We start from the raw sequence: 24,206 nt of genomic DNA on the forward strand, positions 1-24,206 counted from the left end.
CAGAAGCATATTTAAGGGGAAGGGAGGTTGGTGGAGTCTAGCACAGTCCAACATAAATCCTTCCCTCTACAATCTAAATCTGTTTGTCATGCCCTGATTTCTGAAGACTCCTTGGTGAACACCAGCCATCTAATCTCAGAAAAAATCATTACTGTCTTTGAAGGTAAAGTACACAAGGTAGTTAAGATTATCCTTACTCAGTTCCAAGAATTTAAATTATGAGGTAAGGTTAAGGGTGTTGGCCTATTTCTCACTGGAAAAGCGACCACCCAAGTGATCTACTTGAAGCTGTGAAATTTATGAAGATGTAGTGAACCTATGGAATAAGTTGCCAGGAAGGCAGCATAAGGGAAATAGCCTAAGTGAAGCAGTTACCAACATGTATTGAACAGCCACTGTGATTAGAACCTTGTTGAAGAGATGTTTATAAAACTAGAGTGTATTAAAGGTAAACGGTGGTGAAGCAATTGACCAGGAAGTGGCTGGGAGCCAAATATTTTAATAAAATGTCACTAGGGTTTTCATATGTGCGTGTTACCCTTAACATTCTTCACATGTGTCCATAGCAGTGGTTGATTTGCTTCAGGAATTAACAGACATAGACACTCTCCACGAGAGTGAAGAAGGAGCGGAAGTGCTCACTGATGCTCTGGTAAGTCGCGCGGCCCTCTGGGGTTTTGCAGCTGTGCATATGGTGTCCACACCATCCCCACCGTTGTCTCTGTGAGTGGTATCGGAGACAGAGAGCTCTGTGGCAAAAGGCTGGACTGAATAAGGAGGATATGAAAGTAGAATGCAACCTTGGTGTACCTTATTCTGTGGAACTGTATTAGGGCAGGGGGCGTAGAGTCCTGGCATTTGTTGACTATCTGCTCTAGGCAGGCCTTTACACTTTATTTGCTCTTCACCGTGTCCCCTCAGAAGGGTGTTACTGCTACTATTCCCACTTAGCCGTGGAGCTGAGGCTTTGAGAGACAAAACAAACCTGCCTGTGGTCACACAGCTGGGATTTGAACCTCTGTTCTCTTTGACTCCAATTCCAGCTCGCCCACCCTCACCATGCTGCTTCTAACCTCTTTTACGAGGAGTTTTTGCAGAAAAGAGTTTCTTTTCTGCTCTGGGCTCTAGGCTTTGTACTCTCAAGTGCTGGTGAGGACGGTATCATTATTACTTGTTTTACAGATAGGGAATCAGAGAATGTTAAAAGCAAGAACAAACTTTCTAGCTTACCCCGGCCCGAGGAGCAGCCCTTGACTTCAGAAGTCAGGGTCAGCCGATTTCTGTGTCCCGTTTTTTGGAGCCTAGGCTGTTATTCCAGGCAGCAGCCACTTGCAAGAGTTGATATGTGAGGTGAACTGTTATTCCAGGCAGCAGCCACTTGCAAGAGTTTATATGTGAGGTGAACTGATGTCGTCTCATCAGCCCACTCTACCCATGAGGAAGCCCAGCTGCAGAAGGGAAGCCTTCCCCCGCGTCACTCAGCCAGCCCCTGTAATAGCAGAGATGAGCTCCTGCATGTTGCGGTCCCCTCTGCCATCCTGGCCCATGACACCAGCTTCCCTCTCTCGCCAGAGGGCCGGTGGCAGGGCTAGTCCAGCCTCTTACCCTGATACCACCTATCGACCTCTTATCTAACCCATCAAGCTATCTCATCCTCAAGTTCCCGTCGTTTCTCTTGTCTTCTACTGTCTGATCTTTTCTCTCTGGTTAAGAATGTTAGTAAGTACAGGGTTTTCGGTTTTGTTTTTTGGGTGTTTTATTTTTTTTTAATAATAAGTTTATTTATTTACTTATTTTGTACTGTGCTGGGTTCTTCATTGCTGCGCAGGCTTTTCTCTAGTTGTGGAGAGTGGGGGCTACTCTCTAGTTGCAGTGCTCAGGCTTCTCATTGTGGTGATTTCTCTTGTTTTGGGGCATGGGTTCCCTAGCCCATAGGGTCAGCAGTTGCAGTTCCTGGCCTCTAGAGCTCAGGCTCAGCAGTTCTGGCACACAGACTTAGTTGCTCTGTGTCACGTGGGATCCTCTCCGATCAGGGATCGAAACCCACGTCTCCTGCATTGGCAGGCGTGTTCTTTACCACTGAGCCACCAGGGAAGCCCTAAGCACTGGTTTTGTTGCAGTGTGCAGAGTTCATCAAAGATCGGTATAGCTCCTTGGATTAGAAGCACCTGAGGTGCTTGGTTAGGCTACTTTCTGGCCCCATCCAAGACCTGCTGAATTAGAATGGCTGGGGCTGGACCCCAGATGATTCTGAGACCCCATTGCTACACTGCCCAGCCCTTCCTCACCCTTCTCTTTCAAGCTTCTTGACATGAGAAATTTCCCATGTGCCATGCTCGCAGCTGGCATTTGGTGTGCATGAAGGGGTTGTGAACCCACTGGATATGAAGGACTGTCTCTTATAGAGAGAGAGGCTGGAGTCCAGCAGGGCCATTTGTGACTGAGTATGATGAAAATTTCTATGGCCATTTTTCTTTCAAGCTCTTTCCTGGAGCGAACTGCCACTTTTGTCGAATCCAGGACCTTTATTTTCCCTTTGAACCGCCGTGCAGAAAGGAAAGGATGGCGTGGGGGTCTTTTGTTCCGAGCAGCATCTGAAGGAAGGCTGTGGCACTTGCTCCTTCTCATGTCCCCACAGTGTCATCTGTGTCATCTTGCCTTCCAGAGGTTAATTACAGTGGCCCTGAATGAGCCTTCCTGCCTGGTCCCTAGACCGATTTTAATTATCATCCTTTGCCTGTGTGAATAGAGGAGACGAAAGGATCGGCTAGCTGGTCTGCTGCCTGTAAAGCGTACCTAGAAACGGCAGTTCACACAAAAGCCCCCTTTGTGTCTTCTGTGTTGCCAGGCCCACCGACAAAAGCTGGATCTTGCAGATTTTATTGTTTGTTTCGGAAGAAACGGTTCATCCTCAGTCCGGGGAACCATTAAGTAGCTGCTGTACGGGGTTTTCTGTTTGTTTTGTTTAGTTTCTGTTTTATTATATTATTTTAAAGTTTTGACTCTTACAGCTTTATACTGGTGGGGCTGGCATGAATCACAAACAAGTGAACATTTCTAGACTCCCATATATTATTTGCTGATCTGCAGCCAGTCAGGAGCCATCAGTAAATGTCAAACAGCAGAACTGGTAGGTGGTCTTCATCTGTGTCTTCCTACCCTTGTGCTGCATTCAGGAAGAAGTTTGATAAATATTCTCATATTATAAGGGTTGAGTTGTCCTCGTAGTTTTAATTTGGGGCCAATATCGGAGGCCTGGAATTGCACGAGTGGAGGCTAGAGGGCATATAGCAGAATTTATTGTGATGTGCAGTTTGCAGTTATTGCCTTGGTCTTTTTCCCAGCTGGAGGTCCTAGGCAATAGAACAGCACATTTGTGGAGAGAGAGTGCGGTCCTGGCATTCTCAGGGATCTTCGGGGTTTAAAATTTGGTTTACATCCACTGCTATTACTTACACAGAGGCGAATATTTGTGCTTTGTAACAAGTTGACTTGGTAGCCTGGGAAATAGACTCTTTTCTGGAGAGTGGAAACATAGATTATTTGCTTTGATGGCAGTTCCTCTGGCATGCCTCTCTAAAGAAGACTCCTTGAGAGTCATGATTAAATTACAGTCATTTCCCCACTTACTAGTCCCCAAAATTTGCCACGCACTTGGCAATCCCATGTCTTTGCTCACATCTCCCTTCAGCTTGGCAAGCCTGGCTTCCCCTGGGCTATTTGGAATACTCCTATTCATCCTTTAAAGCCTCACTTAAACCTCATCTCTCCTGAGTCTTATTTCAGACTCATCACCTCAGCAGAATTTGTGTTCCTCTGCTTCATGGTACATCCTGGCACTCGTCACATTGGCTTACAGACATCTTGTTAGAAGCTTGTCTTTCCTGAGATGTGCTCCCCAGCAGGGGAGGGGCCAAAGTGGTGCTTTGTCACTTACCAGTGTGTAACCTTGGAAAGGTTACCTAACCTCTCTGCGCTCAGCTCCTTCTGTAAAGTGGGAAGAACAGTAGTAGGTCTGTATATGAGAGAGGTTCCAGCAGGCCTACGTTTTGCATTATAACCATATTACCATGTGTATTTTCAAAACTTACTGCTTGGTCAAGATTCAGTGGGTGTGGGTGTGTATGTAGGGGTCGGGGAGAGGGTTTATTATTGTTTTTTTAATATGAAATTTCCAGAACTCATAGTAGGTAGAAAAACCCCAGTCAAACTCAAGAAACCTTGTTGGCAGATTGTGGAAGATAGAAAAAGAATCCTTCAAACCCTCTCATCTCCGCTCATCTGTCCCTTTCTTATTTCCTCCTTTTCTCGTGTATCTACTGTCTCTGCACAAGCGGAAAAATACGACTGATTTTGCCCCTGAACTTTGTCTCGGTAGAATCTGGTGGAATATTGTTTGGCAGGTATGCTAACAAGTGGAAACACCCAATGACTTATCAGAAAACGTCAGACTTAAGCCAGTCACGATTTCCAAGGGCAGTGTTCCTGTAGCTGATGCTTTAATCCCTAAGAAGAATTTGTTTTTAGTTTCAGAGTTAGTCACAGGTCCAAAAAAATAGGCATGAAGGCGGTAGACCCAGGAGTGTAGAGGGACAGAATGCTAATCTGTGCCTCTTACTAGATGATATCCGGAGCTATGCATAATATAAATATTTTTCCGAGGGTTTTCTCAGCTAAATGTATTTTGACTGCTTTGACCCTCCTGCAATCAGATAAAATTGCATTTAACCCAGCTAAACGTAAAGTTTTACACTTTGCAAGCTTAATAAGGCTGTTTGTTAGAAGTTAGATTTTTGTAGCAAAGAAAAAAGATTTTCTCCAGCCAGACCCATTACCAATAACCATCTAGTTCTGGAATTTGAGTGTGTTGCTTACTGCCTGGCTCAGTGGTAAAGAATCCACCTGCCAGTGCAGGAAACGGAGGAGACACAGGTTCGACCCCTGGGTCGGGAAGATCCCCCAGAGGAGGAAATGGCAACCCACTCCAGTATTCTTGCCTGAAAACTCCCACGGACAGAAGAGCCTGGCGGGCTACAGTCCATGGTGTTGCAAAGAGTCGGGTACGACTGAGCAACTGAGCATGCACGCGTTGTCCCCACAACCTTCCAGACAGCCGACTCTGGTAACAGAATTAAGAATCGAGGAAAGGGAGGGAAAATAATGCAGACACGGCAGCGGTAAGCAATTGAGAGTGGCGAGGCAGTTCACAGAACTGACAAGCAGTGTGATACCCGGCGGAGTTGCAGTGTCTGCTGCTGTAGGATTCAGGGAGATTACAAGTCAATCAGGGTGATTTAGGGGAAAACAAACTGTGACATGGTTCACGTTTTCCCCCAGATGTTTTTCTGTTTTCTCTCACACACCCAAATTGTCCAATTAATTAAGGAAAACACTGCAGTGGATTTCTTTGAAGCTTTTGCTGGCTGTGAGATTTGAGAGCAAGATTGTATATCTCCTTGATATATAAGAGGGGGAAACAGCTCTTTCTCCTATTTATAGGAGCTCTCAATTCTGGCATCAGTATCTCCTCCAGTCTGCAGCTAGGGTCCTCACAGCGGGGCAGAAAGGAGAGCCTAGCAAATCTGCTTCCTTGGTGATGCAGGTATCCCCAGTTAGTCAGTAGTTTCAACTCTCCCCCATCCGGATGCTTCCCTCAAGTCTCGCCCAGAAAGAGTAGAGGCCTTATTTCAAGATGTGTCTCTCTTGCCACTGTTCCATCCTCAGGCTCAGTTTGAATTGTCTGAGAGTGCCTTGTGCAGAAGGGTTCAGGAAGCATCAGTCGATGAGATCATTTCTTCCCTGTCCTTTCTCTCCTCTTTTTCTCCTCACTAGAAGCGACAGGATGTGATGGAAAAAGTCTTGGAGTTGGTCACTTCTGCCACAAGCTCTGTGACTTTGACCAGGCTGATTAACCCTTCTGGACCTATGTATTCTCACATGTAAAAGCTGTGAGGGATACTTGAGGGTAAATGAAGCAGTGTATGTAGAAATACGATTACAGTACACAAAGTAAATGTTTTGTCAGTTTATTTAAATTTAGCAAAATTACCGAATGTCCGGTATGTGTAGTGTTGCACTTGGCTTTGAAGAGTGTACCAAGATAAGTGAGGGTGCAGCGTCTGCCTTCAGAAAATTTGAGTTTTCTTAGCCCGTGCAAGAGATGGAACAGTGAATAACCAGGTATCAGAAGAAGGAAAGGGCTATCTGCTTAATTTTTGAACCAGACCCAGGGTAAGGCATGCCGTATAGTTTCATTTACTCTTTTTTTTTTTTTTTTAGTTTCATTTACTCTTAACTCATTCCCATTTCCTAAGTGAAGAAGCTGGGGCAGTGAGAGAAAGGAGCACCATGGGTACGCAGCAGATCTTGTCGACCGGTATAGGTTTACTTATTGGCTGCGACTTGGAAATTTATTACCAGGCAGATAATCACTTCTTGATTATTAGGTGTTTCTGTTTCCTTACTTACCTTCCTGGGGGTGCTCCTGGGTTCCCCAGTGGCAGTCTCTGTGTAGGGCACACATTGTGTCAGAAGGTAGCATGGAATGGTGGAAACATTGTTTCATCTAAGAAGGAAGCTTGGTTTTTGCTTCTGCTGCCACTGCTTAGTAAACGTGTGGTCTCGGCCAGGTCACTAATCTCTTGAATATCATCTGTATGACATGGCTACTGAAAATTTCTTGTAAGTGATATGTGGTTATATGAATCAAATGAGAGAAATAAAATTGCTTTTTAGGCATTATATATAATAAAACATAAGACATTTTATTATGTTAAGATTCTTTTTGAGAAGGGGTCAGAAGTTCATCAAAGGTAATAGTTTCATAAAAGCTTGGTTATGGAAACTTAGAAACGGTTTGAGTTTAACCTGAAGTTTTGAGATCAGTGTCAAATAGGGCAAGTAAACTTTCCTACTGAATATCTCTTGGTGCTGTAGTTGAGAAATGTGCTTCTCACTTGAACGAACTTGTGACTCGAGAAGGCATTTTCGTAAGGTGTTTCATACTCTCTAGAAGTAGAAGGAGCACACGACTTGATTTCAGAAGGCCTAGGTTCAAGTGCTAGCATGTAACTCACTCACTGTTACCTTGGATTTTACCTTGTCCCCTTAAGCTTCAATGAGGGATAATGAGGCCTGCTGTTTCTTTGCCTCTGGGTCACTGCACAACTCAAAAGAGATCTTGGGATGGGAAAGCACCCTTCAGACCACAAGTGGAGGCTGTTTACTTTGCTCGTTCAGTAGAGAGGGGGGTACAGGAGTGGGAACGTTCTGGGGACCATCCTGTGACATGTACCCCTTTCTCTTGCCACCCTGATGCACAGGTGGACGGGCAGGTGGTCGCATTGCTCGTGCAGAATCTGGAGCGTCTAGACGAGTCTGTGAAGGAAGAGGCGGATGGCGTCCACAACACTCTGGGTAAGGGGGAGAGTGGCCAGCACTTCCTGAGTTTTTGTTTGTTTTGGAGGTTGGCATTCATTTCCTTCTTCCTTTGTAATAGAGTCAACAGCCAGAGGGTTTTCCTTTTTTCTGCTCCCAAACTGCCTGTTCAGAAATGAAGACCCTTGTGTAAATTTCATACAACTGCTGCTTTGGTTGGGCTTGCAGGTAATAAAAGCAGAAATCCACTAAGTAGGTGACCTTCCTGGACAAAAACGGCTGGCTTCTCTGAATAGGCCTTTTGCCTCTGCTTCTAAAAGTCAGGATAAAGTCTATGCAGGATGAATTTTTTTTTTTTTTTCCTTTGGAAAGTATGTATTTTAGGATTTTTGAATCCCCTTCTAGTGGTTTTTCTTCCCATTTCTCTTCAGTGGAACTACAAGCTTTTGAACCACTGTGCATAGGCATACCTCATTTTGTGTGTGTGTGCTTTATTGTGCTTTGCAGATGTTACATTTTTACAAATTGAAAATGTGTGGCAACCCTGCATTGTCAGATGATAGCATTATTTACTAATAGGATATTTTTAAAATTAAGGTATGCACATTGTTTTTTAGACATAATGCTATTGCACACTTAGTAGATTACAATATAGTATAACTTTTGTATGCACTTGGAAACCAAAAAATTCATGTGATTCTCACTTTATTGTGATATTCACTTTATTGCAATGGTCTGGAACCAAACCCACAATATCTCCAAGGTACACCTATGCCTTTATAGGACATTTTATTTGAAAAATAGTTAGTATTTCCTTCCCTTCTTATGTGTACTTTGCCGTGTAAACTGTGAGTTGAAATATTGCTGTTAACTTGGCTGTCCCTTTATCATATGTTCCTTTAAGTAGATTCTTCTGCAATATTTCCCCTCCTCCTCCTCAAGTCTCCCCAGTCTTTCCCTCTGCAAAGTTGATTAACCAAGAGTCTGTTTAAAATTATAGTTTGGGGTAGCTCTGTTTATCACCATTTGCTGTCTTATAAAACCAAAGGTGACGTATCTGTAAGCAGAGCTTAAGAAATGAACAAGGCCCAGCAGAAGTAGAAATTTTGATGAGGTTAGATTTTCTCCCAGCTCCTTTGTGTCTACCACATATTTCCGTTGTAGTTTTATACTCTCTCCTGGGAAATTATCATAAAGAAGGAGGAAGACATAGCACCTAGGGAGTAAGAGAAGAGAGAACACAACAGTCTGTGATCTGGGGGTTGGCTGTAGTCTAGAGCCAGAATTTGGCATTGCCATCTGTTAGCCTAATGCTGAATTTTGCTGAATAGAAGGCTTATCAGAAGTCTTAACGGACTGTTTATAAAAAGAGCCTGATGTAATGGGAAAAGCACCAGCCTGTCAATCTGTGAAGATCCGTGTAGTTTCAACTTGGTCCCTTACCAGCAGCTCAAGAGATTCATCCCTCTCTTCCCTACTAAGCATGTGATGTTTGTCAGGCACTGTTCTAGGCCACTGGGTACATTAAAGATGAATTAGGCACAGTTCCTCTTAAGAATCAGACTGATGGGAAAGTCTTGAATAGAAAGGAGGGATAATACAGGGTATTGCAATAGGAGTATAATAGGAGTCAGTGGGGAGCCCTATGGAAGAGAAGAGGAAGGGTCTCCAAGTGGCTGGGTAGGAGCAGGTAGCTGATTGAGGCTGAATATGAAGAGAGGTGCATTTTGATGGAGAAATGTGAGCCAGACCCTCAGGCAGGGCAGTATTGTTTGTCAAGTCATGAATGGGTAAGGGCTTTGGGGAAAGACTAGAAATGTGCTATGGCAGCGAGAGGTGAAGATGGTAGGAGATGGGACCAGAGGAGTAAGTTCATCCAGACTATGAAAGACCTTCTAAACCTTGGCAAGATGTTTGGATTTGATTCTAGTGTTCAATAGAAAGCCACCTAAAGGGTAAGCAGAGTAGGATAAGGGCTTCGGAGATTAAAAAGAATGAGCCAATTTCTTAGAAAACGTCAAAAGTAATTTAAGGTATTCAAATGGTCTCCATCTCTCAGTGGTCTCGTTGCTACTCTGCTCTCACAGCTTTGTGTCTACTCCCCGGGGGGCTGCCTGGACATCCTTTAAGTAGCCATTGGCGAGGCCGACATGGGCTGAAGAGTGAGGAGAAAAGAGGTGTATTGCTTCCTTCAGCTCTTTTTCCTAAAGGCTCTGGGCATTGTGCTTAGAGAGCTCAGAGGTCCATCTGCTCTCTGGTAGTAACATATCCTGGCATGGGGAGCAGCAGGGGCCTGAGGGAAAGGAAAGCACTGAACGTATTCGAATGAGGGTTTGGTTTGTATAGTTGCGTTTGTTCTTGGCTGTGCTAGGTCTTCGTAGTGGCACGTGGGCTCTTCTCGACAGTGCAAAGGTGCTTCCCTGCCTGCAGCACAGACTCTAGTTGCAGCAAGCAGGCTTAGTTGCCCTGTGGTGTGTGGGGGTCTTAGTTCCCCAGCCAGGGATTGAACCTGCATCCCCTGCATTAGAAAGTCAACTCCTAACCACTGGACCATGAGGGAAGTCTGTAGTTTTTGTTTTTTTTTTTTAATGGCCTTTTTTTTAGTCTCATAATCATACAATCACTTTTTTTTTTTTTTTTTTGGCCTGCTTATTTAAAATTTTTCTATTAAATGGCAATGTGCTTGTTGTAGGAGGTAGCAGGACCAAGTATATTTGCTTCTGAGTACCTGACAGTTACCTCTGCCAGCATGGCCTTTCCTGTCTATGCACCTTGTTTTGTTCAATTAAGAAGATCATGCTTGCTTCCCTTGTAGTATCTGAAGAAAGAGATCTGAAAGTGGGTGAATCAGGAGAGGATGAGGCTCTGAATTCTTCCACTGATTTTTCCCTATAAGGCTTCTGCCTAGCCCCCTGTGTCTTCCGTTACAGGTCTCAGGGACCGTAGTACTGTGACAGTAAGAGGGCCTTGTTAGGCAGATACTCACACTTTGTGTATTCTGCTGGTGTTCTACACAGCAGAAAACCTTTCACTATTCCTTTAGTGAATTCTGACAAGTTCAGTTATGAGTTTTACTTGTAACATACTTGAAGGAAAAAAAAACAACATAGCATGTCCCTAGTTAATCTAAGAATGACAACACAGCATCTGGCTGGGAGGAATACAGGCAAGTGGGAAGAGGAATATAATGTCTGGCATGGGAAGCAGGCTACAGATGGAAACAAAGTTGCCCTCCCAAATGACTGGTGTCTGTCTCTCTGCAGCTATTGTGGAAAACATGGCCGAGTTCCGGCCGGAGATGTGCACAGAGGCCGCCCAGCAGGGTCTTCTGCAGTGGCTGTTGAAGAGGCTGAAGGTAAATCTTTGCAGTGTGCCTGGCTCATGCTGGGTCATTGGCACAGGTTGTTATTCCTGTGCTGTGTGATCCCATTTGGGAATCTTTTGGCAAATGTTGCCTCTTTCTTTGCTTCTCTTCTTCCATTTGTTTTAAAAATAGCCTTTAATAGCCCTGAAAATAATATAAACATGTTGTCAACACAAATTCACATAGTACAGAAGGTTTATACCGGAAATAGAAGCTCTCCTCTGCTGATTCCTTCTAGTTCCACTTCTCAGAGACAGCCACTGTTAACAATGTTTTATCTATCCTTCCAGAAATTGTCTCTGTAAATAGGAGTGTATGTGTGTGTTTATATGTGTTTCACAAATAGAATCATACATTATTTTCTTTTGCAAGTTGATTTTTTTTCACTGAACTAGTGGCTGCCTAGTATTCTGTTTTATGGTTGTGCCAAATTAATGTAACCATTCCCCTGTTCATAACAGTTTTTTACTCTTAAAACAGCACAATAGTGAGTATCCCCATGTACACACACACTGTTTTGTTTTCTTTTTTTTTTTTTTTTGCACACTTGTGTCAGTTTATCTGTAGGATAAATTCCTAGAAATAGAATTGTAATGTTAAAGGGTATGCACATTAACATTTTTGGTAAATTTTGCAGAATTGTCCTCTATCAGTTGCTCCACTGAGTTGAGATGTCTATTTCCCCTAGCGATATTGGGCATTGTCAAACTTAAAATTTTGTTAATTTGATAAGTGAAAACTGGTATTTTATTTTAATTTGGAATTTTAAAATCAAGTACAGGTGCTGGCTTTCACCTGTTTATTAGCCAGTTGTATTCATCTCTTCTAGCTTCCTGTTTATGTACTTTGTTCATATTTCTGTTGGATCATTCATTGATCTGTTGATCTGTTGGCTCATTGATCTGTTGGATCATTCATTCACTTTTCTTGTTAGCACAGTCCTTTGATCATCTTTTGACCATTTAGTGCCTGTACCGTAGAGTGAATTAGGAAAGGGAGAGGTCAGGGCTTCTCTCAGGATAGTGTTAACCAAAGACATGCTGGGAGGAGGTTTGGAACTACTTAATACTGTAGTACTGAAATATTCTGGGCAAGCAAGGATTCCCAGCTTTTCAGTGAGAAAGCTTGTCTGTGGCTGGAATGATTCTTTAGGTAGTCCTGGCCTTGCTGAGCTCCAGAGGGTCATAGAGATGCAGAAACTCTGAGGTGCATCAGGTCCAATTTATCCCCACCCCTGCCTCCCCCTCTCCCCCGCCTCCCCCCCCTCCCCTGTTCCCACTGTCTTGGCCGGGGTGAGGAGGAAGATTCTGCTTAAGATATCATATGTCCACATGGTTCCCTCTCTCTCTGACAATTTAGGTCTTCCCAAATCCTTCTTATTTAACCCTTTGTTGCCATTAAATCTGTAACATAGACTTTCATAGCATGGCTTGAGGACACTCAGCTAGCCTGTATGTTCTCATCGGTGGGTAGGGGCGCACTTGCTGGTATAAGGATAAACTTGGCGCGTAGTTCAGCGCATGGCAACCGCCTATCCACACACACACACCCGCACCTTTCCTTTCCGGAAAGAGTCAAGTCTGGTTAACTCATTCATTGTCATGTTTGCAGCTTCCTTTTGACCTCCTCTCATGAATCTTTATGTCCTTTGGTTTCCCCATGGAATTACACTCACATCTCCCTCAGTTTCTTCGTTCCTTGATATTCAACAAAACTTTATTCTGCCAAGCTGTGAGACATTTTGGGGGTGAGGAGTAGGGGAGAGGAAAGTAAAACACAGAGCTAAGGTGATGGGCTAGATGGCAGGGACCTGAGTCTTAATGGGATGGCCTTAATGGGTTGGGGCCACAATTGTATACAAATAATCCGATAATTTTTGTCTTTGTGAGGTCAGGACCAATCTTTCCCAGTTGCTTGTGGCTTGGTACTGAATCAGGGATCTTCATTAAACTAGAATATCCGGCCTCTTCTGCCTTTTGAAAGGTGTTGAAACTTGCCGGTCTTTTTATGAATTGGTAACAGGAGGGGAAATTGAGACCTTTGGGTGTTTGGTTGGATTCTGTTACTCTTATGAGAGTAATAAAGAGGCCCATTTGGCTGTCTTGCAAGCTGTTGACTCTTGCCTTTCAGGCGTAGTGTTTATGCGATCCTCGGGGCACAAATAGCCATGTTATCTCTAAAACAGTTTTTCAAAATTTGGGGGTATCTAACCATTAAAATGCTATTTGGTTATTTTACTAGTAAGTGAAAATTCTTAGAAAATTCTGTGCTGACCAGACATAAATGAAAGTTTTGCTTCAGGGTGAGGCCAGCAAGAAGGCATGTCTTTAAAAGCAATTCCTTGCTCTTATTTCTCATAATCTGGAGAAGTGCTTACTGTAATCTTCACCATCATAATCATCTTGGTGAATCAGATTGAATGATGGACCCAGATCCTTACTTTCACAGGTAGAACTTTAAAAAAATACAAATTCCCAGACGTACTTTCTCAGTCTCTGTCTTCAGTGTATTTTAGACACGTTCCACGTGTGGCTATAAATGTACAGTGGTATAAGATCCACTGGTTTCTAGAAATGTGAGCATTTTTGTTACCTGTTTTTGTTCAGTACTGCTCCAAAACTAATTTAAAACTTCATTTTCATTATACCATTCCCTGTTCAAGAACCTTCCTACAGTGATACTAATGCCCTCTGCATCAGATCCCACCATCTCTGCCTACTTTTTAAGGCCCCTTAACCTGGCCTGATCTGACCCTTCCATCTCTCAGTTTTGAAACATTGGCCTTTTAGTTTTCAGACATGCCCCTCTACCTTTGCAAAGGTCAACATTGTTGACCTCTATGTCTTTCTTCCTGTTCCTCCCTCCACCAGGAATGACTCCTGCCTTATGTATTTCTAAATTGTACATAACCTTCTTAAACCAACTTAAACCCCTACTCTTCCATATTGCCACCACCATTTTTTGAACTGGAAGGAATCTTATAAGTTCTACAAAAAAATTAAAAATCAAGACGTATAGAGATTAGGACAATTAAGATTGCCCAAATTCATGTAGCTAGAGGTAGAACTAGAATTAAAACCTAAGCTTCCAGGCTTTCTTCATGTACTCTTTGCATAGCACTGCTTTGCCCATACTGCCCTCTTTCTTTTCTGAATATCAATCTTTTTTTTTTTCATGTTGGTTCTCTTCTGGGAGTTAGCAGATCTGGGTTCTAACATATGCCTATAGCTGTGTGAAACATACCCTCATGGAGTATCTTTTCTTCATCACCTGGGAGACTTCCATATTATTATGTGTGCTCCTGGTCTTTCTCCAAATATCCTTAAACTCCTTAACAGCAAGGACTAGGACTCCATCATATGTGCATCTCTTCCCCGTTGTTCTCTGGATGTGATTCCCAACGAGGAGCGTCAAAATTGCCTGGCCACTTATTGGAAATGTACATTCTTGAACCCGCCCCAGACTCACTAAATCTGCCCAGCTTGGAGTGGAGCCAGCAATCTGTGTTTTAACAAGCCCTCCAGGAGATCCTGATGTATGCTGAAGTCTGAGAACCCCTTTTATATTTACATTGCTTTATAAAACCTTGCTACCTAACTGATCATCCCATTGTTTATTCAGTAGTCCTTGAGTAACCCCTAAGTGAATGGCACATTAGTCAGTCTCCTTTTGGTACTAGTAGCCTCGCTAGCAGTATACAGAGATACTTACGGATTTTTTCATTCACTAAATGAAACCTTACTAATTTGTGCTGCTAATGGGGATAAAACCCATTTCATAGGATTGCATTAAAAGGTTTAACAAGTAAGCAGATAACTGTAGTGTGAGAGACGCTGCACCATAGTTCACTTTTTGATGGGGAATAGAAACTTATTAGGATACTGTGTACTATGGAAAATAATACCAAAACTTTTTTCTTTTTTAAAGAAACAAAATTAAGATTCCTTTTTGTTTCCCAATGAAATCACTGCTTCAAAAACAGTTGCAATATTCAGCATTGAGCTCATGAGTTGAGAATTGGCTACAGTGTACTACATGTACAACCGGTTGACGCTAAGTCCTTGGCCTCTTATGACCAGGAGTTGGGATTTTTGTAGGGCACAGGTTGCTTTGACGATTGTACAGGGCTGGAGCCATGTCTGAACCTGCCCCAGGTACCAGAGGTAAGCTGCAGAAATAATTTGCAGCTTTTGGCTGCAGGCAGTAGCATAATTGTCTTGTACTTTCCAAAAAAGCAGCAGCTCCCCAAAAGGTGAAGTTTAATTTTATTCAGGGCTGGCATGTGCTGAGTACAAACCTATGCTCGACTCTGTAATTACTCTGACAGCTGAAAGATTTAGGATCACCAGGCTCCTGGATGGAGGAGAGCCCCAGAAGCTCCAACTCCCATTGGGTAACTTTGCAAAATCCAAGAGAAGATACCTGGTAAATGAATTCTCTCTCCTCCGGATTTTGACTAAATGTCCTTGTAATTTGGCAGTTTGGTATTTTGCAGGCTTGGAGACTGTCATCTCTGAGTGAGATTTAAACAGAAATAAAACTTCCTTGGTGACTTTTGTCTTTGGCTAGACATGAAAGATTAGTCTCCTTTTTTCCCATCAAGCCCACGGTTTCACTCAACGTAGGAGATATCAGGCAGGTTAGAGAGGCAGAGTAATTTTGTGAAGATCACATAGGTAGTAACTAATGTGTAGAACTGAGATTCTAACCTGGGTATTTCTAATCCCAGTCATCTGAAAAACATGTAGCACCTACTATGTGTTCAGTTCAGTTCAGTCTCTCAGTCATATCCGACTCTTTGCAACCCCATGGACTGCAGCACGCCAGGCCTCCCTGTCCATAACCAACTCCTGGAGTTTACTCTGACTCATGTCCATTGAGTCGGTGATGCCATCCAGCCATCTCATCCTCTGTTGTCCCCTTCTCCTCCCACCTCCAATCTTTCCCAGCGTCAGGGTCTTTTTCAATGAGTCAGTTCTTTGCATCAGGTGGCCAAAGTATTGGAGTTTCAGCTTCAGCATCAGTCCTTCCAATGAATATTCAGGACTGGTTTCTTTTAGGATGGATTGGTTGGATCTCTTTGCAGTCCAAGGGACTCTCAAGAGTCTTCTCCAATACCGCAGTTCAAAAGCATCAATTCTTCGGTGCTCAGCTTTCTTTATAGTCCAACTCTCATATCCATACATGACTACTGGTAAAACCATATCCTTGACTAGACAGACCATTGTTGACAAAGTAATGTCTCTGCTTTTTAATATGCTGTCTAGGTTGGTCATAACTTTTCTTCCAAGGAGCAAGCATCTTTTAATTTCATGGCTGCAGTCACCATCTGCAGTGATTTTGGAGCCCCCCAAAATAAAGTCTCTCACTGTTTCCACTGTTTCCCCATCTATTTGCCATGAAGTGATGGGACCAGATGCCATGATCTTAGCTTTCTGAATGTTGAGTTTTAAGCCAACTTTTCACTTTCTTCTTTCATTTTCATAAAGAGGCTCTTTAGTTCCTCTCACTTTCTCCCATAAGGTTGGTGTCATCCGCATATCTGTGGTTATTGATACTTCCATATTGTGTTAGGTACTTCCATATTGGGCTTCCCTAATGGCTCAGTGATAAAGAATCTGCCTGCCAATGCAGGAGACCTGGGTTTAATCCCTGGGTCGGGAAGATTCCCTGGATTAGGAAATGGCAACCCACTCTGGTATTCTTGCCTGGGAAATCCCGTGGACAGGGGAGCCTGGCAGGCTATAATTGATGTGGTTGCAAAAGAGTCAGACACAACTTAGTGACTAAACAACAGCAACTTCCATATTAATTCTTATAGTAACCCTCCAGAGAAGATGTTATTTTATTGTCTCCATTTTACAGATAAAGAAACTTGAGACCAGGAATATTACTTCAGTCATAGATGACCATTCTTAATTTATGGTGCCATCAATATCTCAGTAATTTTTTTATAAGGTCCTATGCCAAAAAGGACCTAATAGTCCCATTTAAGGCAGTTAGGTGCAAACAATTTCATACATATTTATGTCCTAAGAATTTAGTAGCCATTTGAAAAAATGAAATGCTTGGATTAAAATATATTTTTTATTTCATTTTTAAATACCACAACTACTTTCCGATAGATGTGTGTGCCTTTTGAGTACTGCACAACTTCTAAAACCTTTTAATCAGATTGAACACCACCATCTTTGTTTCTTCTCCACGTTGATTTTCACACAGCTCTTTTATCATAGTAACCACCCAAAGCCAGCCTGTCAAAGAAAGGATGTCATCAAAAGAAAACAGTACCTGGAGCTAATGGTTGATGCATTCACTATTCCACAGATGTCAGATGTCACTGTGCTTTTCTTGGAAATACTGTGAATCCTTTGAATCCCCTGTGGATTCAGTATGGTGTCCCATGGCACACAGTTTGGGAACTGCAGACTTTGGGTTACATACATAGTGCATGCTTCTGAGTGAAATCTAGGTGTGTCTGATCCTAGATTTATGTCCTTTTTTTTTTTAATATACATGTATTACTTGATAAAATTAATTTTAATTCAGTGTAATCTTTAAATGATATAAGTGGATCAGGTTCATGCAAATTCACCTCTGTTTGCTGTCATGTTTAATTTTTTGTCTTACATTTAGCAAGTGCCTACTAAATAACTTGTTGGGAAAAGAGGGAAACCTTCCCCCCTACCTTGGAGATAGAATTTTATACAATCAAGTAAAAGCCAAGAGTCATTGGAATCACAGAAAGGCTATTGCTCCAAGGGCCTGATATCTTTTGGCTTCTTTCAGTTGAGTGTATCTTGTTTGAACTAAGAACCTTGACCCTTAAAAAGCTGCAGTAAGTTGGTATGGCTTAAATCACTTCAACTAGCAATAAATATATAAATCCATCACTCAGTCATGTCTGATTCTTTGTAACCCCATGGACTGCAGTGCACCAGGTTTCCCTGTCCACCATGAACTCCCAGAGCTTGCTCAAACTCGTGTCCATTGAGTCAGTGATGCCATCCAACCATCTCATCCTCTGTCATCCCCTTCTCCTTCTGCCTTCAATCTTCCCCAGCATCAGGATCTTTTCCAATGAGTCAGTTCTTTGCATCAGGTGGCCAGAGTACTGGAACTTCAGGTTCAGCCTCAGTCCTTTCACTGAATATTCAGGACTGATTTCCTTGAGGATTGACTGGTTGGATCTCCTTGCAGTCCAAGGGACTCTCAAGAGTCTTCTCCAACACCACAGTGCAAAAGCATCAATTCTTCCTTGCTCAGCTTTCTTTACTGTCCAACTCTCACATCCATATGTGACTACTGGAAAAACCATAGCTTTGACTCAACGGACTTTTGTCAGCAAACTAGCAATACTCATAACTTAAATAATTTGAGTGATTTGATTAGCAGATTCTTCATTCTGATAGATATACTCACCCCTTGGCTTTTCACTTTTGCGTTTTGATTTGTATAAAACTGTTTTTCTTAAAGTGAAAAATACCACAGTTTGCATTTAAACACTGGCTGTTGTACTGAATTTCCTGAAACAAGACCTTAAGCTTGCCCAGGGAGCATACCTTGCAGTCAGCACACATAAGACCTTGTATTTACAGATCTTTTAACCTGAGATGGGTCATACCTGGTCAGCCTCCTGGAGCCCTGTGGGGTGCACATAGGCTCGATGAGGAAGACGTGAAGAGAGAGCTGAAAAGATGCTGGGTGTTGCTTCATTAGGGGCCAGTCTTCGTTCTTAAGTGCAAAATCAATGTCCAAACAGAAGTGTGAATGGTGCTAAGGGGATGGCGGTATTAGCTTCAAGATAAACACCTCTCCTGTCCTTTCCAGGTACAGTAATTATTTCTCAGTTCAAAAACCTGGATAGGTAGCAGGGTTGCTGCTGATTAACAGCTGTTATTGTGCCTGCATTTTAAGGATCGAGGGTCCAGTAAATAAAAACACATCGATGAGGCTCACGCTCCTCTCTGTGTCCCTTTATCCACGGGGTATCGTTAATGGTGAGGCACTTGAGTCTCGCTCAGGAGCAACAATGTGGGTGACTGTGAAAGATGGGCTCTGCAGTGCGTGTGTCCCCTCTGCAACTCCAAGTAGCAGAGCATGCAGCAGGGAAAGAATTGTGGGTAGTAATTTGGGTGTTAAAATATTAACACATTTCTGCATATTTAATGTGGTTTCCTTTTTAAATAGTAGGCAGATTATGGCCCATGAGCAGATAGGTTTATGGTTTCAAATTAAATTTTAAGCATTAAAAAAAATTTAAAAATCCAAAAAGGAACTACTTTGTTACAAAGACATTCAGCTAATCTAAATAAGAACTGGCTTTCTTTTCAGCTTCTCTGATCATCTGTCCATAGGCTAATTTATAGCCTAATTTTATGACCGTCACTCGTGACTGAAGCTTCATGATAGATTTTAGTCTTAAAAACTTTCATTCATCTACTTTGCATTTGAGTACATATTATGTGCTCGACCATAGTCCCTAGACTCACAATGGGGAATCTGGGACAGCTTCACAGAGGAGGTGACATTTGTTTCTGGGCATTAGAAGGGTGAGGACTGCTGTGTACATAATGCTGTTTATGGTTTCACTACATTGTACTTGAGTCTGGTCTCTTGAGGGCAGAGGCAGACTTTTTTTTTACCCATAACCTACCTTTTCCTGTTCTCACTTCTCCATCTCTCCAGCTCAGATCCTAATACTTGTGGAAAAAATTGTCCTGGGGAAAGAAACAAGGGCCCTTAACATATTTCTCCTTTCTCCTGTTTTCCCACAGGCAAAGATGCCTTTCGATGCCAACAAACTGTATTGTAGTGAAGTGCTGGCCATATTGCTCCAGGACAACGATGGTGAGGCTCCCTCTCGGTATTGACATTCTGTTAGGATAGGAGCCAGGCTTGTTTCAGATCATGACAGCAAGCTCTCTTACCTTTGGCATCCCCTTGCTCTCCCTCTCGCTCTCTGTGCAGCTTTTGTACTCTGTCAAGCTGTATTGATTTTGTTTGCTGATGTATCAGTGTTAGACGGCTGTAAAATCTGACAGTTAGCTTCATTTTTTTTTTCTTCTTCTATTTTTTTCCCCCTTTTAGAAAACAGGGAACTGCTTGGGGAGCTGGATGGAATCGATGTGCTTCTTCAGCAGTTATCCGTGAGTAATTCTTATGCTTCCTGTCTGCCATGAAGATACATGGCTTGTATCTTTAAATGGGAGGTGGAGCTGGAGATTGTGGGAAGGAATCAACCATGTGATGCAAGCCATATGGGGTGTGTTGGCAGGCTTCAGGTCACACTGGAGGCACATGGTTTGCCTCCTTTCGTAGTTCGTTTGCTCTTTATGACCAGATAGCACCATGTATCTGGTGTGGACTTTCTCAGGCTCCTGATATTTGTCAGTCCCAAAGACATGCGCTTTCCACTTAAGTATATATTTTTGAGCCAAGAATGCCACATTATTTTCAGTTGACCCACTCCCAAGATTATTCACTTTCTTTTCTGTCAGTCTGCCACTAAATTGGAGTCCGTTCATTTAGGATCCAGGTAAGCTTCATGTGTACAAGTTCCAGTGCAACAGGATAGAGGTCAGAGAGGAGGATAGGGGGAGGATGTGGCACTGGAGGCTGGAAAAAGAAATTAGAAGTTGCCATTTGCTCAGTGTAAGAAATGTAAATCCCATCGAAATGTTCTGCTGGCATTCTGAAAATACTGTTAAGATTTTTTTTCCCTAACCAGTCTCATCTGTGCTATTCCAAAACCAAGACTGAAAATAGATCATTTGGATAAAATCTTTAGAGTGTTGGGAGTGTCTGAGATGTCAGTTTGCATACAGCTTCCATCCTGTTGCCAGCAGCCTGAGTGGTTTGGCCTTCACCCCAAAAAACAGAGCTTTGAAATGTGAATCTCTTCCCAGTTCTGGGAAAGTGCTTAGTCCTGCTCCTGTAAGATTGATCATTTTGTAGCAGACTGTATGGGTATGCATACACTGTTAAGAAGCTTTCCTCTTAACATGCCATGTATTTCTGGCAAAGATAAAAGCTGCTTGAAGCCATTCCCACGACTTAGAGCCACAAATGGTCTATAAGGCAGTTCATTAACCCTGATGACTAGGAAACTGTTCCTTATTTTGGGCCAGGATTTGCCCTTCAGAACTGTGGTTGTTTTAGAAGGGGAAGAAACGTGTTGTGGTCGGTTGGGCCAAGTGGAGAGCTTTGGGGTGGGGGTAGCTGGCAAAGTTGTTTCTTGATCTGGGTGATGGTTTCAGGGGTGTTCACCTTACTCATTTAGCTGTATGTGTTATAGAGTTTTCTGTAGGTGAATATGTTTCATAATAAAAAGATTTTGTTGGTTTTTGTTAAATCTGCCTCCTTGGAACTGTGAATCACTCCTGGACCTAATGGTCAGTTGAGTGGTTTTCTGTTGTTATTGTTTTTGTGGGGGTTTTTGTTTGTTTTTTGTTTTTGCATGATAGCCATTTATTTAGTACCTGTGAATCAGCCCAGTTTCTCTAAAATGGAAACAGATGAGAATTTTGTTTGATAAGGCTCTGCTTCTTCAGTTGTAGGGTTATTGGAGTAGACAGGCTTCGGAAATTGTTGAATGCTGGTTGATGAAAAGACCTTCTCTTATGATTCTGTGCCTTCTGATATTTTTGCTTGACAGGTATTTAAAAGACACAATCCTAGCACGGCCGAGGAGCAGGAGATGATGGAAAATCTGTTTGATTCCCTCTGTTCCTGCCTAATGCTGAGTTCCAATCGTGAGCGCTTCCTGAAAGGCGAGGGTCTTCAGCTGATGAATCTCATGCTAAGGTATGCTTCTCATCTCCTATCATGTTCTAGCTGTCCATCTTTTTTTGTCCAACTCCTCACTGTTAGCCTGGATTTGAGAACGTAGCTAGCTGTGGTCTTTTATTCCATTGAGTTTCCTGGATATGTGAAACAGCAGTCTTAAGGTGAGTGTGTAGTCTTTCCTGAAGTTCGTTTGGATGAATACAGACTATGTTTTGGTCTGTTTGTACCCTGTTGTTATGTCATTTGGAAATAGGACCACTCCATCGAAGGGAAATTTTTTTGTTGTTGTTCCTTCTCATAGTGTGTTGGTTTGGGGAAATCTGGTCATTAATTTCTAAACATACCCTATGTTAATTTCTAAACTTAGCCCAATTTTCTTTTTATCTTACGTAGACCTATCTATGCCATATGTTTGTCCATATTTTTACTATTGACAAAAATCTGGTGGCTCAGATGGTAAAGAATCTGCCCACAAGGCGGGAGGACCAGGTTCGATCCCTGGGTCAGGAAGATCCCCTGGAGAAGGAAATGACAACCCACTCCAGTATTCTTGCCTGGAGAATTTCATGGACAAAGGAGCCTAGCAGGCTACAGTCCATGGGATAGCAGAGTCAGACATGACTGAGCGACTAACATACTTTACTATTGACAGCAGAATGTAATTCCTATTTTTCATTTATACATACTTTTCATTATATATTATTTTCAGTAACGAGTTGTACCTTGCCATGTGGCTAGCATAGGAGATACGAAAATGTGCAAGACAGTGCTAGAACTTTCTTCATAATTCCTTCCTTGTATCAGTTCAGTTCAGTCACTCAGTCGTGTCCAACTCTTTGTGACCCCATGAATCACAGCACGCCAGGCCTCCCTGTCCATCACCAACTCCCGGAGTTCACTCAAACTCACGTCCATCAAGTCGGTCATCAATGGACGATGGCATCGAGTTGATGCCATCCAGCCATCTCATCCTCTGTCGTCCCCTTCTCCTCCTGCCCCCAATCCCTCCCAGCATCAGAGTCTTTTCCAATGAGTCAGCTCTTCACATGAGGTGGCCAAAGTACTGGAGTTTCAGCTTTAGCATCATTCCTTCCAAAGAACACCCAGGACTGATCTCCTTTAGAATGGACTGGTTGGATCTCCTTGCAGTCCAAGGGACTCTCAAGAGTCTTCTCCAACACCACAGTTCAAAGCATCAATTCTTCGGTGCTCAGCTTTCTTCACTGTATGGATGTGAGAGTCCAGCTCTCACATCCATACATGACCACAGAAAAACCATAGCCTTGACTAGACAAACCTTTGTTGGCAAAGTATTGTCTCTGCTTTTGAATATGCCATCTAGGTTGGTCATAACTTTCCTTCCAAGGAGTAAGCGTCTTTTAATTTCATGGCTGCAATCACCATCTGCAGTGATTTTGGAGCCCCCAAAAATAAAGTCTGACCCTGTGTCCACTGCTTCCCCATCTATTTACCATGAAGTGATAGGACCAGATGCTGTGATCTTTGTTTTCTGAATGTTGAGCTTTAAGCCAACTTTTCACTCTCTTCTTTCACTTTGATCAAGAGGCTTTTTAGTTCCTCTTCACTTTCTGCCATAAGGGTGGTGTCATCTGCATATCTGAGGTTATTGATATTTCTCCTGGCAATATCTAGGTCTAATTTAAAGCTCAAATAGTAAACAATGTGCCTGCAGTGCGGGAGACCTTGGTTTGATCCCTGGGTCAGTAAGATCCCCTGGAGAAGGGAATGGCAACCCACTCCAGTATTCTTGCCTGGAGAATTCCATGGAAGAGGAGCCTGGCAGGCTACAGTCCATGGGGTTGCAAAGAGTCGGACATGACTGAGTGACTGTCACTTTCCGTTCACTTTCATATCTTATTATTTGTACATTCATTTCTTAAAATACTTAAAGTAGGTTTCATATTAGTGTAATTCACAGAATCTGGAAGTAAATGGGAGATAGCTTGTAATTGATAACTCTTGAGAAATCTGGCTTGGAAGTGGATTAGAGATATAGGGTGACGGGGTAACCAGAGTCGGGTGTTTAGTTGACAATGGTCAGTTTTTTAAATTGAGAGATGTAAGAGCATGTTTGATTGGTTGGAGGTCTGAGCATTATGGGATTATTCTTTATGAAACTGAGCCCAAGTCTGCTGTTTGGAAACATATCTGGATAGATTGAAAATTTCAGTGAAAAAAATTTTTAATAAATTTGATACATACCTCTTAAATATAACTTAGAATATAGACATACAAAACTGTTAAAGCACTGATACGGTAATGTGTTAAGTGCTTGGCTTGTACAGAAATGAATGGTAGGATTCCTGTCTCCTGTATTTTTAGTTTTAGAAGCTAAAAACACAATCCATCTTTGGATGCGGATTCCTTGGAGTCTTTTCCCCCATGATTGTTTTCTATTTTTAACAGCTTTTTGGGCCTACCACATTTATAAGTTTCTGTTCTGTTAATTTTTTTAACTAAACGTGCTGTTTCCCATGTTGTGACATAATCTTCATGACAGTTTTCAATAATTGAATAATGGTGACTCTAAGGGAATATGACTTACTTGGTCTTTCTTTGTTATTGATATTGTAGTTATTTCCCATGTTTTGTTGTTATAAAAAATTCTCCAGTGACAGATTCTACAGATTTTTGTGCTTAAAGCTATGTTTGTACT

The 24,206-nt window shown here is 42.5% G+C and overlaps 1 protein-coding gene across 1 annotated transcript in view; it reads left to right on the top strand.

Annotated features, from left to right (window-relative positions):
- Window positions 1-24,206, top strand: part of CTNNBL1 (catenin beta like 1) — a 167,006-nt gene that overhangs the window by 59,300 nt on the left and 83,500 nt on the right. The window contains exons 5-10 of the mRNA XM_019972395.2: window positions 555-652; window positions 7,323-7,416; window positions 10,641-10,732; window positions 19,519-19,591; window positions 19,832-19,890; window positions 21,399-21,547. Coding sequence (XP_019827954.1) covers window positions 555-652; window positions 7,323-7,416; window positions 10,641-10,732; window positions 19,519-19,591; window positions 19,832-19,890; window positions 21,399-21,547 — 565 coding nt within the window. The remainder of the gene's footprint in view (window positions 1-554; window positions 653-7,322; window positions 7,417-10,640; window positions 10,733-19,518; window positions 19,592-19,831; window positions 19,891-21,398; window positions 21,548-24,206) is intronic.

Source organism: Bos indicus, chromosome 13, assembly GCF_029378745.1.
Source record: "Bos indicus isolate NIAB-ARS_2022 breed Sahiwal x Tharparkar chromosome 13, NIAB-ARS_B.indTharparkar_mat_pri_1.0, whole genome shotgun sequence".
NCBI classification, from domain to species: Eukaryota; Metazoa; Chordata; class Mammalia; order Artiodactyla; family Bovidae; genus Bos; species Bos indicus.